The following is a 16,685-nucleotide window of genomic DNA, read 5'->3' on the forward strand; positions in this document are numbered from 1 at the left end:
TCACATCATGAGGATGTTGTTATTTATAGTCTGGCATAAAAGCCACCACACTATGCAGCCGAGGGGTCAATTAACTAGATAAACTATCTCAAAAAGATGTTAAAAACTATGGAATGACAACTGGAAAAGAGGGAGGAGAGAGAAAAAGTAACAATGGCAGATTCTTCATGAACTACAGAATACATTTTTCTACTTATTTAACAAATTTTGCATATTTATTTGGTTTTACATACCTTTTTGTAAGGGTTTATTTCAACCTCTATATATCATTGCTGGGGGAAAGTATTCAGCTCCTCTAAGTAAAACTTAATTAGCTGAAAACAGACTCTATTAATTACATTACTTTTCCCTTTTAAAATAAAATGTGGGCTTTAGTACAAGTTCATAATGTTAAAGAGTGAAATTGTGCAGCACTATCTACAGTAATCATCACATATCGCCTCTGTTGGGTAAGCAATATTTTTCTCCTTGCTTTGCAGATAAAGACACTGAGGCACGGAAAGTTTCTTTAATGCTACAGAGAAGGGGCATAACAGGCCAGAAAAAAATAAAATAGAACAGTCTTGGTCAAATGGACAGATGTCTGCAAGCAGAGCCAGTTCCCTGAATTTTTTTTAACCATGATTTTAAATCATGAAACACATTTTCTTTTTACTGTGAACATGGAAATGGGAGCATGTGCAAGGAAAACCTTGTTGTTTTTCAAAATATTCTACAATAGGGTATGTACAAATCTGATTAAGTTCTCCTTAATTAACTTTAACCTCTTTCCTGCCAGTAGCATGTATAAAAGAAGGAGACAGGAACATTAGTGAGAGCTCTGCAGAGAGATCTACAAACGTCACAGTGAAGCACGGGCTCAGTTCCTCCTCCTGTTATCAATTCTGTGGCTCTCCAGTGCATTTTTTTGCACTCACTCCACTCATGGGAGGTCTCTTGAAGTTACTGGGAGTTCAGGATGGGGGAGAATGCCTTATTTTACAGACCCTCGGCAGCGTAGGCAAGAAGAGCTGAACTCAGCTCCGCACTTGCTCCTGTGATCTACTTACCGTGTTCCTCTGCCTACACCATCTAAACTTGGGAAGAAATACGGAATCTGCTTAGGAGTAACTGTGTACAATTCCCTCCTTCCCAAACACAAAAATCAATGAGGAATGGGAGTCACTGCTGATTTTCTCACCGATCCCTATAAGCGTATTCGGAAGCTCCCGTTGACGTGACAGCTGAGTGTGCGACCACCATGCCGAGAGCTCGTACGAGGGGGTCAGCGCTAATCCCTGCCACTGAGCTGTGCGCGGAGCGAAATGGTTCATGCAGAACTGGATGAGCACTGGGAGGTCTGAGGAAATGTATGGTTTAGGCTGGGCTTTATTTTGGGGAATGCAAACGCAACACAAAACTGTAAAATAGTGTAACATTCCTGCTGGCCACAGCAAGAAGTTAAAGACAGAGGCACCCCCTTGGGTATCAATCCAAAATTAGCTCTTGCTTAGGACTTGCAGTGCCAGGTCAAACCAGTGGTCCGGCAGCACGCACTGGTGTGAAATGACCTTAACGCTGGTGAGGGAAATCCTGCAACAAAGTTAAGGGAACACTCTGGTCAGTCATGGCCTGACCATGAAAACCCTGAACAAACTAAGGTTTTTTCCCTTATTTCAGCGAAGGATGTGAATGACTAAGATCATCCATACTGGCCTCAGTAGGAGCAACATTACTAAACCCACAAAAGAATAAAACAATTTTCAGTGGCTGGATTTCATACGTAGGTTGTTGCCTACGTTGTATTGCTAAATTTTTATTTTCCAAAGTTAGGAAAAATAATATTAGGAAATAACTGTATGAGGTATTTCTGTTCCACTTTTCCCCAGCACCTTGCACGAGAGCTCCCCGTTCCACATCCAGACCTGCAGACGCTATCGCAGTACCTATAAATTAGAACCAGCTGGCAATTACAATGCGGCAAGGGCAACTGTGGGGTTATAAGAGGAGCTCTGCAAAAATATTTATAATGCAGACAGCGGTCAGCAGTTATCGGCAGAGATCTCTGAAAAGCAGCAGCGTTCAGAAGAAAGTAGATGGGACAGGATGGAGATGTTCGTACCAGAGCCCACGGCCAGCAAGCGAGGAGGCTTGTTCCACTAGATGGCACCCGGCGCCAGCAGCTCGGTTTTGGGTGACCAGCAGGAGAAAAATGGGTGACATGCAGGAAAGCTGAACTGAACATAACCTCCCTACACACCTCAACCCAGGAAAATTAGACCTGCGGATCTTAGCCGGCTCCCCCTGTGAAAACTGAAAATTATGGGCCATTGAAAACAGAAGGCAAATGTGGCAAAACCGGTAGGGGTTTCTACCCCCGGTTTATTACCAAGGCTGTGAGAAGGCTGAAATAACAAAAAAAGGAGAAATTGAATCTGTGCAGTAGATATCCCTGAAGGGATATTTACTCTTTCTTCTACCTCGGGCTTATTTTAGTTTTTAAATAAGATCCTTTGTATCTACGTCATTGGCATATATTAGTTGTCCTATAGAGAGCCAAATTGAGCTGCTACTCCTTGTGTGGGGAGTTTACTTCCACAACAGCTCTCATGGAAAAAGATTGCAGTCCGGCAGCCTGTATAAAATACCATTTGTGAATGTATGTACTAAGGACACGCCTGAATTGGCTCTTCAAACTTACGGAGAGCTCGGAATGAAATCTGGAAAACAGTGGTACAAGCCCCTTTTGACTTTAGACACAGCCTGAACCCGGGCAGTCTGCAGAACACGGCAAAAATAATTAGAAATTTCCCTTTAAAAAGCAATTTATGCTGGCACATTAATGTCATGTTATTTAATGTGATGCCACAGATTAGATTAATTGGCTTCCTTATTAGTTAGTCTCAGCAGGGGTGGAGCAAGGGCATGCATAGGTATGAAGCCTAAACTGTCTGGCCTTCCTTATGAGGCAGATCACAGCCGAGGATGAGGAACGGGGCAGAGAGAGCCCAGGGAAAGTCATACTGTCACAGCCTGTCTCCAGGAATGAGTGTCTAATGAGCAGGAGGGATATCGTGGAGGGGAGTGAGTTTGCTCACCAGCAGTCACTGCCTCGGCTGCTGATTTGGAGGTACGCCGAGGTGCCACTGGCCAGCACCGATGCGGTGTAAAGCTGGTGCCTACTTGCAGAAGAGGACTAATGCATGGAAACAGTTTGTAGAAATGGCAAAGGGGTTGTGGCTTAGTGCCAAAGTTTTTTGTCACTCGTGTTATTGTCAGGTGGAGGGTAAGGATGCTGTCTGTGGGTTGCAAATTTTGTCATCACCCAAGGACTGGAATATCAAACTGAACCGAACCTTGTGCTGTGTCAGTGTGCTTGGTCCTGCCCTCAACAATCTTCATCGACACACGTCCATTAGAGCAATATTCCTGTGTTAAACATGCATATGCGATGAAGAGATTTTTAGCCCTTCATCCAACAGAGGCTCTCCTTTCAGGTGATGTATTTCATTACCTGTTCACCTGCTACACCTGTCTGCTCTCGTCATGCACCACCCTAAAATGTACGCAGAACCATAAATGCCCATCTCCCAGGAAAATGGTAACGTGCCACCCTTTCCACCGCTCACGTGCACTATGATCACCTGAAAGATTAATGGGATTGTTACTGTACGATATGTTTGCAGTGCTTGTATACGTACCTACCGCCTAAACCACTTTGTAAACCATACCTGTACCAACACGAAATGCAGCAATCCTTCCAACCCTCCTTCTGCCAGCGGTGGCCTGATCCATCACTACATCATGCTGTAGGGACACCAATGCCTGACACATCTGCCTGCCTTCTGGCACCCTCTCACTTTCCAAATCTTCCCCTTATACTGGATACTTCTCCTCTGACACATCCAACCCTCCAACTGCCTGCACCGCAGCTCAACCAAACACAGAGGGCAAGGTGCAACACAGCTGGGTGTGCAGTATAGCTCAGGGGAACAAGAAGATGGTTGTCAGGGATGAAGAAAGATCATAGAGTAGTAGCAAACTGCCTGGACCACTGTACTGTTAATTTTTAGCATTTCTAATGCATACTATGCACGATACTTCTATTTTTTCCACCTTTGTTTTGTCTGGAATAGAACTGTGCTGTCAGTCAAATGCTTTTGCTCTTACTGCAGATACAAAACTTATGTGTGTTCATCCTGTTGCTGAATACCCTTTCAGCCCATAAGCTAATTTCAGATATATTGCCAGAAAGATGGAGTTTTCAAAAATTAAGTAAATCCAGTAAGTTCCTGAAAAAGAAGAGAAAAGAAAAAAAAGGAAAGGAAAGGAAAGGAAAAGAAAAAAAGGAAAGGAAAGGAAAAAAAGGAAAGGGAAGGGAAAAAAGGAAAGGAAAGGGAAGGGAAAAAAGGAAAGGGAAGGGAAAAAAGGAAAGGGAAGGGAAAAAAGGAAAGGGAAGGGAAAAAAGGAAAGGAAAGGGAAAAAAGGAAAGGAAAGGGAAAAAAGGAAAGGAAAGGCAAGGAAAGGAAAGGCAAGGCAAGGCAAGGCAAGGCAAGGCAAGGCAAGGCAAGGCAAGGCAAGGCAAGGCAAGGAAAGGGGAAAAGAGAAGAGAAAAGAAAAGAAAAAAGAAAAGAAAAGAAAAGGGAAAAGAAAAGAAAAGAAAAGGGAAAAGAAAAGAAAAGGGAAAAGAAAAGAAAAAACAAAGACCAGATTGAGGCAGGGAAGGAAAGAGACTGAAGAAGTCTAGAGTGTGTCACACTGGGACACCAGAGCTTTTACATGGATGATGGTGAGAAATTTCCTAATTCCCATGTTCCAACTGTACACGGAAACAACTTTTCACCTTGAGCTCATCATTTTTTGTGGTGAGTCAATGACAAGAGACAAGCTGTAGGGAAGCAGGCTTCACAAGCTCCAGGGCTCACAGATTTTAAAACATATATATCTCTAGTATAGATTTTTTTTTGTACAAAGTATTGTTTCTCTGATGCTAGGTAGAAGCCAAAGAAAGTTATTTCAGCTTTTGTTGTTGTTGTTTGGGGATTTTTTTGGTTGTTGCTGTTCTGTTTTTTTTCTGGGTTTTGTTTGTTTAGGGTTTTTTTTTGGGGGGGGTGGGGGTGGGTGTTTTTTTTATGAAGAAGTGTGCTGTTCCTTGAGGAATACCTGAATGTAACTACTATTTTTATAGGGAAAAAAATGCTGAAAGGTGTCTTTATATCTTGCCATTGAATCTGTACTTCCATATTGTTAAACCCACTGCTTACTGTACCAAAGAAACTGGATTCGAGAGAGGGCACGGGCCTCGAAAATGCAGGTGTTGTAACATCTGACCTCTAGGACTTTTGCCCTTTAAACATCATTCCTGTGTTAAACAGTGAGTTCCCCTGAGGACTGCCCGGTGGGAAGGCTGCTGATCCACTGTACACAGGCATAGTGGGAGCTGCCTACAAAAAGCAGTAGGAAACACAGCACACAGCCGTGGCCAGGATCCTGCCTTCTCTCAGGGGCAGGCACTTGGCCCACGGATGCAGAAATCAACAGGACTTTAGGACGTTCCCCAGTGTTTCCAAAGTCAGGGATGCAGTAATCCATTTAATACGGTGGTATGGGTGAGAGAGAGTGGAAATAAACTGAAAGGGGAGGTTCACACTGGACATAAGGAGAAGCTTTCTCCCTGTGAGGACAGCCAGGCAGTGGGACAGGTTGCCCAGCAGGTTTTCAAAACCCAGCTGGATAAGCCTCTGAGTAAACTGCTTTGAGCGGGAGGTTGGACCTTGGAAGACCCTTTCCAGCCTGAGTTAACTGGTGATCCTATGATCACCCTGTGTATAAACCAGGCAGATTTTTTTTAAATTTTGCAGGTTTTGCCACCTATTGCAAGGATCCAAAACATCTACTACCTGTTTAGCCATAATGTATAGAAATGACAACTTAGTGGAGAAGCATAACAAATACTGAAATTATATGTTTTATAATCAGTCATGTGCAATGTTCTACAGAAATAGCAGAGCACAACTGTATTGTCCCTTTTTACCATTCCTGCACAGTTACCACCAATATGATACTTAAAACAGAACCTGGCATAAGCTTCCTGGATTTTAGCTTTGTATTTACTGACAATGATTTGAGGAACTTTGCTGTGCAACTTATGTATTTCCCTTGGTGCGATGGAAATGTCACTCTGAAACACCATGTATCGTCACATGCTACCATGGTTTTATTGGTATGGTGGCATCCCATTCCTGACCAGTTGAGCCAGTCCTTAAAGAATATTAAAAAAAAAGATACCTTTTAAGGGAAAAGCAGGTAGAAACTATGGGCTAAACTCTAGAGAAACAAGACAGGCGAGCTGAGCTGCAGGGTAATGGAGCTGGAGTGGCAGGTAACCTGTAGCGCCTCAAAGACAAAGCTGAGAAAGTGGGATTTAAAAAACTGCAACTAATCAAAGCTAAAGAAGGATCTCCTCAAGGTACTTGATGTCTATGTTAAACACTGAGCCTACCTCAAGACTTCCAGTGGATAGGGGGACCTAAATGAAGAGGCATTGTGTGATGGACGTTTATTACTTGTGATGATACATAACCTTTCACGCTATGTGCTTTAGGTAAAGCAATATGCTTTCATTAAGTTTAGAAATGCTGTGTAAATCCTGTGTGGGACGCTTGTTTGTCTGCACTTACCTCACAATCTCTGAAAAGATAAACTATAAACCCAAAGGCTTGTAGCTGCAGTATAATTGTGAGTGCATGTATCTAAGCAGCGTCAGGATCCTGGGAACAGACTACTGGTCTATCTGCCTTCAGATGGGATGCTGGAGAGAGCATTTGTAACAAGGGAATCTGCCAAGAGACCCAAAACTGAAGGGCGATGCCTCAATTCTGACCAAATTTAAGGGACTAAACGCCCCTGGATAGATCCTCTGACAGTGCTCTGGTGAGAGGCCAACCACAGCTCTCAGCCAGACGCCAACACATCTATATTCTAGCCAAAAAACTTGAAAACTGGAATATGAAAATCGTGTAGTCTGACTCTCTAGGGAAGCTGAGTACTTCTGTTTCCAGACTATGTCATCTTTTGTACAACACACAGCTCAGTGGATGCTCCAGCTGAATGCCAGACCATTGCAAAGGGCTGTCACAGGAAACTATTTGTCACAAAACAAAGTATTTTGCAGAATTCTTAATGGCTGAGTTTTAAAATGAAGACATTGAAAAATTGCTTACCCATGAGGTATTTTGCTGAGGACATAATATGCCGTATATGAATGCTGATAGACCTGCAAAATGAAATTAAGAAACAAAACAAAAAAAAGGAGATTAGTAATTGTCACTTGCGTTAATAGGGCTCTTTTTCTGCAAAAAACAATCTAGCATTTTATGGCTAGGGAGCTCTTACAAACACTTCAAAATCTGTAGTAGAAAAGAACAATACATTAATTCACCTAACGCTGTTGTGTGTTCTTTTCATCTTGCACTTTATTGCAGTGTTTGGCAAATCGTATACATCCAGATGCTCTGTGTCGTTACCATGACTACCAGGTCTTTGATTAAACTGGGGGCACATGGTCTCTGCAAGGGCTAAATATAGAACAATCATTAATGAGGACACCTTGGTCAGCTGGAGACATTCTCCATCGTTATAACTCGACAAAACAGGGATATAACGCATTGCTTTATTCCCACGTAAATAAAAAAAGGACTGATGCTGGGTGATCTCAGAGCACGTTGTAAGACTCCTGTCAGTCAGCAAATAAAACTTTATTGACTTAGGGCAAATAGCTGACCTCACATTTGTTTGATTTGCTAAGTTGCATCTTCATATCAGTTTGCACATTGTGGGCCATGGGGAGGAGCTAGTCAGCTTGCACAGTAGGTCATCTCAAAAGGGAGAGTTTATTACTTATTTTCTACGTAGTAAATAGTAATACCAGAGTCAGGCTCAGCAATTTAAGAGTTGGCGACTTTCCACTAGTGACAACACAGTCCCTAACAGTGATTTGTGGTTGCCCAAGGTGAGCAATGCTGAGCAACACAAGAGTCAGGGCTCTAGTGTGAAAGATCCAAATATGGATGATTTTATACACATTTATGCAGGCACTTACTGTTGCAATTCTGTCCTGTTACTGTATGTTACTAAATAAATAAGTCTAACAACCATTTTGTTTGACTTCTACTTAAATCTTTAAGCCACTTGCTCTCCATTAGCTCTCATAAAGTATCCTGTCCCAGAGGACAAAGGAGGAACTTCTTGAATACTTGCTTCACTCATCAAGTTTGTCTGATCAAATTATTTTTCCTAGGTACCTCTGGTTTTGCACAGGCTTTTTTTTTTTTTTTTACTTATGCCAAGAAACCATGAGATGTCCTGGATTGTGCTGCCAGCCTCAGCAGTGGCCATCCCAAGCACAGTGCTATCATTGCAGGCAAGTAAGCATGACTTACTACCTGTCACTCTTGAGGGCAAGCCTTCATAGTGACATTTATAACAGGCTTACATTTTGGGGGGTTAGCAGAGAGGCAGATAAACACAAGGTACATCATCCCGTAGATATTAAATCAAACTTCTCTGCTACAATTTAAATCCAAACATAAAATCCTTATCGTGCTGCATGAACCCCCTGGAAAAAATCTACCACCAGAGTATAGAGGTGAAAGCACTGGATTTCTACCTATGAAATGAAGAGACTGATGCCAGATTGATGTGATTCCCTTCTTCTCCTGCGCAATTCACTCCCTCTATTACAAGGATATCATCAGGTTACATTCCAAAATCGTATCTCCTTTTAGGCATTCAGATACATAAAGACTCCTCCAGCAAGGTGAGTCTCTGGTGTATTGATATCAGGGAAGGTCTAGGAATACAAGTGAATTCACTGCAAGCTAGCATTTATTTTAGTACAGGTGTCCTTTTTAGATCCACCTGTTTCAGATGATGTCAAATAAATTACCGTTATCTCATCTACACCCAATCATACCAAAGAGCTCTTGAATCTTACATTGCTGATATTGGAGACCTGGCTGATGCATGTGGCCTTAGATTTTATTCCAGCTTTGGTGAAGTTCTAAAACTGCTAAAATTCCTCAAAGAAAATGCACTGGAAGACTAAATTTGCCTACAGAGCTGAAAAAATTAAATTAAATTAAATACTGAGTAACTTTTGTCTTCAAATATCCTGGCAGTAGGATGTAGAAAATGTTGTAGATATATAAATTATGATCTGAGGCAAGGACTGGTGTTCAAGCTAACAAGCCATGCTGTGTTGTCAGCTATCAGAGGCAGAAGCCAGCCCCCAAAATGTGTATGAACAGATGCCTTCAGGGGAAATTAGAGAAATGTGGCAGGCTGGAGGGAAAAGAAAGCCAGGGAAGTTTTGAGCAGGACATCTGCTGATGTCCCTGCTTGTGGTACAGAGTCGGTGCAGCCATGCTAGAGAGTTTGGAGCTGTCTTAGGGCCATTAATGGAGACTGAGGCAAAACATTTTCTTTGCCAAGAGAGTTTAGGAGTGGGGAAAACAAAAGCTGTGGGACTCTCAAAGAACTCCTTTATTTTCTGAATATCATTTGTCATCCTCTTGTGTCTTTAGCCAGATCCTAAAATATCTCACATCAGCTGTGCCTGTAGCATGTAGCCTTCAAAGGCTTGAAGCTGGCAGAGCTCATTCACAGGAGCAATCCTTTCTCAAATATACACTTTAGGTTAGTAGGTTTACTTATGTAAACAATAACTACTTGTATGAGCAAAGATTTCAGGATCAGACATTTATTATTATTATTATAGTTCTTAAGGACAAGAGCACATGCAGTTCAGAAGTCCTTCTCATCCCTACTATTTCAAACCTGTGTGGAAAACACACTGTGAGCAGCCCTCTTAAGCAGACAGGAATCCAAGAGAAACATCATTTAATGTCTTTCTGAGAAATTATTAGTTATTTTAACTTTTCGAGAGGATGACTGTGCCTGCTTATATCTCAACTAAAATTTCTGCTTGGGGTCAAGCTGAATTAGGCTATTCACTTACCAGTAGGAAAACCCCACACCAGGGAAAAGTGGGGAAAAGTGCAGGAAAGAGATGATCATTCTTCTGAAACCCAAAGCTAAGCCTTAGAGACCGGACAGCGTTTAAAAGTTAGTATTCATTTCATTTAACCTCTCTGTTTCTGAGGCTTAGCCAACAAAAATAACTGTATTAAATCTCTGTGTTCCCCTTCTCTATCCAAGGGGTGTGGTAAAAGCCATTGGACTGATTTGATGCTCTCAGCCCTGATATTTGGCTGGATCCCAGAGGCACACAGCTCCTCTCAGTAGAGAGGCATATTTGAAGGTAGCAGAGTTTTTGGCAACCGTTTCGCTCCGTAGGCCCAGTGTGCCAAGTCATCCCGCCAACATAAGTTAGAACAGGTTTGAGACTGCTCTGAAGGGTTCTAGGTATTACCAAAACCGGGTCACAAAACTCCCATGCCAGCTGTGACCAATGAGTCCTGTAAAAGTCATTACACTAAAACCGCTGTGCCAGAAACACTCTCCCACTGGGCTGCTTATCCCAGGTCACAGCACAGATCTCGCTTACTTTCAATATACATTACGCTCTGCAACATGGGCGTGTTTACACTGAAATCAAAAAAGGTCTAAGAGATGGATCTATCCGTTTCCACTTAAGTCTTGGAAAGACAATTATCTCTCTCAAATTTAGAAAAATACAGGACTAATTATATATGACAACACTTTGTTGTGAAGCCACTGGTCTCATTTTACGTAACTGACAAACGAAGCCTGGACCTGACCAGATGACAGCAGAAATGCAAACGCTGCAGCACATATCGCAGCAGAGAAGAGCATCTGCCTCTCCCCTCCTCCAAATACCAAAATAACAAGTAAATTGTGGCTCCTACAAGCTACAGAAACAAAATGGAAAAAGCAACTTCTGTGCCACACCACTGCACAGCAAAGTGTGGTGTGAATGGTAGAGTAATGTCTCCTTAAAAACACTTGCTTCAACTCCAAGGATACAGGTCCTAGTCCAGCAGGGTTTACTTAAATAGAAAATAGATGTTATTTAAGAATAGAACGGTTTTGGACTCATTTATTCATTGTGACTATTCTTATACTTTAAATTAGAATCCACAGCTCTTGCTCTTGCCCCAAAGCAACTGCACAAATACTTGACGTAAGTCCAAAAAGACAGGCAGGATCCTGGTTACCTCCCTACATCTCACCTTGATTGTCACATAGACATGAGCTGGACACACAGAGCCTTCTCCGTCATTAACTTCTTGTTAAAAGTTTGAAATTGTCACCATTATTCTCAATTTGGTACTGCCTGTGTAACTCACAAAGGATTAGGAAAAGGGTTTAGATGGAAATGAGGGGAATTTTTAGGAGATTGTGAAATGTGTTTTCAGCATATTTTGGCTGCTATGAAAGATTACACTACCTGCGGAGGATTTATCACTAGCATCAGAAAAAAAAGGAAGAGTTGAGTTTACACTTCCATCTTCTGTGCCAGTTTCTGTCACACTTTGTGGGCTGATACCGTGCTAGCACCAGCAGTAATCAGCATTTATCAAAAGGCTTTCTTTTACGTTCGTATGACAAGGTGCTGAATCAATACAAACGAGAGGCACCTGCAGACTTTCTTTCAAGGAGGTTTTCAAGCAAAGAAGGGGGTAAAAAGCCCTTAGCAGAAGACTTCCCCAATCAGCCCGATCCTCTCATCTTCCAACAGACTGTTCTATCAAAATAGCTAATTTAGGGTCTTACCACTCAGCATATTAAACAGTTCATGGATCTGAGATTAAACCCAGGTGGACTGGCTGCCATGATCTCATGATAAATACAGGACTAAAACACCCTTTGCATCCATTTTCTAAATGTCTCCATAAAGCCACGTGGTCCTTCACACAGTAGTGTTATTTACATTAAAAAATTACCTAGAAAACTCATGAAAAATCCCATAAAACTTAGAGTTTGAAAGGGAACAGCTACAGGGCAGAATAGAAGTGCAGGCTATGTTATAAAGCAGTTTGCAAGGCTTAATACAAAATTTCTAGTATTTAGTGTCTTTCTTCTTTTTCAGGAATCATACATTTCATCCAAAAATTCATCCCAGTATCCCCAAATAAAAATGAACACTAAATAGTCATTGGAAATAAAACTGTACAATGGTTGGCTAAAGTCTGAAAATAGCAAGAATATATTTTAATGTAATTAATCATAAAGCACTTGGTAGTTATCTGGGTAAAAGGAATAACTTTTTATTCTGTAACAATAAAGTATATCTGCAAATAATAGATCCCCTCAGGATTCTTAACAGACCCAAATTGTCTTTATAATCTATTCCCTTTTATACTCTATAGTAAGACAGTAAAAATACAGCACAAGTGGCCAGTGGAACAGGAACTGCCAGACCCATTAAAAGCGTTTCCAACAAAGAGTCTCTAAAAAGACATTTGCTGGAAGTAGATTATATAGCCCATTTTCCTACCTGTGCTATGAGCAGACAAATCCCCAAATGCTCATATGAATGTCAAACCGATTGAATAATCCTAAACATTTGACATAATTACATACTCCACCTTTCAAAATGGTCCTGGCACCCTTAAACGGTAACTCATGCTGTGATGCAAAATATGCAGGTAAAAGATGATTTGCCATTTGGCCTTTAATATCTGTGATATTTAACCAGGCTCTGAAGTTGACAAATTAAGAGGGAAAAGAGAATAAAGTAGAATGCAGGAAGGCTGCTGCTCTGCATTGACAAACAGCTCACGTATTTGGTACCCTGTTATCTAACGATGGCATGGAAGGGAGGGAAAAACAAGTTCAGAAGGAAAATCACAAGCAAATGTTAGCCAGAGGTTGTGTTTCCTTCTACCACATGCACATGCCGTGCACAGTAAAGGATGACCCGAGTCACTACCACACTGTCACATTGATTCTTCTATTGGTCAGTCACCAACAAGTAAATACTGTGTTATCTTTAGAGGGTAACTAAGTCATTCGTACAAATCTTCCAGTAGACAAAAGGCTAATTGCCTGACTGAAAATACCACCCTGCCATACTTCTTTATGATATTCTGTGGAGAATTAAAGCAGGTCACTGTACCTGTTTGCAGATTTTTCTGTATTTTTGATGAAAATCAACATCAAAGACTAAATTTTCACTTAATGAGTCAACATCATGAAAATTCTTTATGATGCTGTTTCCTTTTACATGTTGAACTGGCCCTCCAAAGGGATGAAAAATCCATTCCTGTAACTGACCACCAACTTCTTGGTAATGTTTTGTTCAATTTCTGATCTTTCATTCTCCAATATATTTGTGATTTAGAGCACAAGGGGTTACCTCTGGCTGAAGTATGGTTTGTGGGCAGTTAGGTAACGGTCTTTTCATTTTTTTTATATCAGTGGAGACACACTGGTCAGCAGTATTGTCCCCAGCCCAACTATTTTAGCAAAGTACTACTACCATTTTATTGCTAATAGGCATTCCATAGTAACCAGCCTGGAATTAGATTCTCGGAAAAAACACAAGCTATCCATTCCTTTTGTGTCACGGTAATAAAAAAAAGCACACACCAAAATCCATACTGGTATTTTGTACCCTACACTCAGTGAAGCTCGACTGCTTGCAAGAACCAAACAAATCAATAAAGCCATATAATCTGAGGTCTTTTCAACATTCTCACCTTTCAAATTCATTGTGATACTGACTTATTTCATTTTCTCCTAAGACAGCAAATTCTCTTTTGTCCCTACATTGAATTATCCCTATATACTTTATCACATCCCCAGTAATGTACCTCTAATACAGTCTCACGCTGTGTGCCAACCTGTTTCTACAGCCCTCCGAGGAACACTGCCCATTTCTCTTTGTGCCTCTAATAAATTAGGAAAACCATAATGAAATGCTATCAACGAGCATTTCCTGTGCATTGGTTCAGCTGGAAGCCAAATAACCCACAGCTGTTATCAAACACCTGATTTGGGATGCTCTTACCCACCGCACTCAGCTATCAGCCACATGTGTAATGTGGTCACAGCCACAGAAGTGCACACTGAGAGTGCTCTGCCACTCCGGGGTGATTGGGGGAGCTCAGGAAAAGGCAGAGATGGGGGAAATAGGTTTGGGCAGGAAAGGCGATAAGAAGAAGGGGTCTCTAGATCAATCAACATACAGAGCGTTTGCCAACTGGTAGCCTTTTTTGTAAATGTCTCTGTATTCCAGAGAAACTAACTTCTAAATTAACGTTTGGGCAAAAGGAGCAAGATATATACCTGGGGAATGTCTGTATTACAGTTGAATTATGGGAGGAGACCACTTTTGCAAAGAGGAAGAGAGGATCCTGACCCAGCAGCGTAACTGTGCCTGGGAGACATGATGCGGCCAACACTAAGCTGTCAACACCTTGGAGAGACCCAATGGATCAGCGCCTCATCTCAGCCACACCAGTGTGCATAAGGAGCTGCTCCACTGCTACCCAATGTCATAGGAAATCAAGGATCCGTGACTGGGTATCTCCGGAACCAGGAAGAAATTTTAGCAATTGGTTTAGAAGAAGGGAATAAAATGCCATGTACAAGGGACGGAGAATGGAAGAACACAAAAGGCAGTGGATCATCAGGAAGAGTCTTTGCATGGCTCTGGTTTTCAAATCTTTTAACAATTTAATCTCTAAGACTGAAAATTAAACCATTATCATTGCAATATGAGCCTGAAGGAGCCTTTCTGTATAAGCTTGTCCTTGGTGCGTAGAGGACAACCAGAACAGCTCTCCAGTCATCCCGTGCTGTGAATGTCCCGTCACCCCCACTGGAGAGGCTTCCTCGGAGCAGCAACAATCTCACATCAAGGTGACATCGGGAAGGGGCAGCACATTCATGCCACGGGGACTTGCATTTTAGAAGCGTTTGTAACTCAAGCTCGAGCCGATTGTAACAGGGCCATGCGCTGCAGGCAACACGCACGGTTAATATGTAAATCTCTCCCACAAACATACAGGGGCAGTGCTGGGATTAGAAGCTGGTTTTCCAGCCCCAAAACCAAAGGCCTCTGGACCAGCAAAGCCAAGGCATTACTCCGCAAATAGCGTCGTCTCTAGTTTGCAAAATAACCACAAATAAAGTGTGATGGCAACCTCCGCTAGAGTAATAAATAGGTGGACGGCAGTGGTGTAGGATAATGCTGTTACTTCGTGTTCCACAAACTGATTATCTATCTCAGTTGTTTCATGATAATAATTCTTTATTAAAAGATTTGTTTCCAAATTACACTTTTGAGAGCCTTACGCTGCTGAGGATGCCAAAAGGGAACTTCAAGGCCGGCTTTAGGATTTATGACTTTGTGACATGGCGGAGGTAAAGCGAATGCTCTTTTTGTTACAAATGCAGCTCCAGAACCAACTTAGGCTACAGGTATTAACACGCAGCTCGGGTGCCAGATCTCACCCCTAGGAGAGCGTTAATCCAATCTGCCAACTGCTGCTGCACTCTAATACGGCTCTGCCCTGCCAAGCAATTACAAAAGCCTCCTTTTGCTCCCGAGCCACCTGTCCCTCACAGCGCTCCACTGGCACCAGCAGCACCAGCAAGCACTTGCAGTCACTGGCTTAAAGGACGACTGCTCCGTTTTTAACTGGTAAATAAAATGGCAGCGACGAAACTCTCGGTAGGATTTTTGCACCAGCCCTCGTGCACTTGTTGCTGCTCAGGTTATTGGTGAAGCATCTCCACTCAAGTTATTAAGAATTATGAGAGAGGGTTATGAATTTTGAGCTTGTTTTGTTGTTGATCTTGGTTTTAAAATTTTATTGGTATTCACATCACATGGTATAAACTCCCAGGTTCCCCTCCCACTTTGCAGCAGGTGTAGTGCAAGACTGGATGGAAATTCTCCAAGCACTGCACTTGCCTGTTTCATAGTCCTGTTCAGAAACTTGGAAATGAGAATTAAAGTATCTAGCACAGAGTTAATGTTGCGATTCTAACATACCAAACAATATATCTAAGGAAAAGCAGTAAAAGACAAACAAACAACATTATTACATAAAAAGAGTACAAAAGTAGCCTAGGGCCAAATAAAATTTTTGAAGTAGGCAACAATTACCCCACACCCAGTAAACATAGAAAACCTTCAAATCCATACAAACACACAAGACATACAACCGTGATTCTCTTGTAATATCTGTGGTCATGATAATATCTGTATTGGGTCAGACCCAAAGTCCATCCCGTTCACTATCCTGGCTCGGACAGTAGCCCAAAGCCGATTCAGAAAAAAGACTCGAGTTAGCTTATTTATAGTCATCCTTCCTCAAAATCCTGTCCCAAGCTCTGGCAGTTTGCAGCTTGGAGCCGCTCTGTTTGCAGCTGTCTACCTTAAGGGATGTCCCTGCCACTGACCTCTCCAGTCATTCTTTACAAGCATTTACCCTTTTTGCACCTACAACCTCTTGGAGCAACACCCTCTTCCCAGACAACGGTGCCAAAAGCCTGTTTGGGGTATGATTCCTCTGACCAGTCTTTGGTGTCTATTTTAGCCTTAGAATTACACCCCGGAGCACACTGATTATAAAGGCAGCCCAGGGTAGCCGACGCAGATGGGGAGTTTACGTTGTTCACGTCTACATTCACTCGACTGATGCTCACCATCGTTGACTTTGGAGTTACAGTCTGAGGGCTGAAGGACAGCATGATAAATCAATGCTTAA

At 42.0% G+C, this 16,685-nt stretch overlaps 1 protein-coding gene across 6 annotated transcripts in view; it reads right to left on the minus strand.

Moving 5' to 3' along the window:
• DPP6 (dipeptidyl peptidase like 6) overlaps positions 1–16,685 on the minus strand; it is a 575,931-nt gene that overhangs the window by 118,166 nt on the left and 441,080 nt on the right. For all 6 annotated transcript variants that reach the window (XM_049798774.1, XM_049798776.1, XM_049798778.1 and 3 more), the window contains exon 6: positions 7,203–7,255. In XM_049798774.1, coding sequence (XP_049654731.1) covers positions 7,203–7,255 — 53 coding nt within the window. The remainder of the gene's footprint in view (positions 1–7,202; positions 7,256–16,685) is intronic.

Source organism: Accipiter gentilis, chromosome 4, assembly GCF_929443795.1.
Source record: "Accipiter gentilis chromosome 4, bAccGen1.1, whole genome shotgun sequence".
Lineage (NCBI taxonomy): Eukaryota > Metazoa > Chordata > Aves > Accipitriformes > Accipitridae > Astur > Astur gentilis.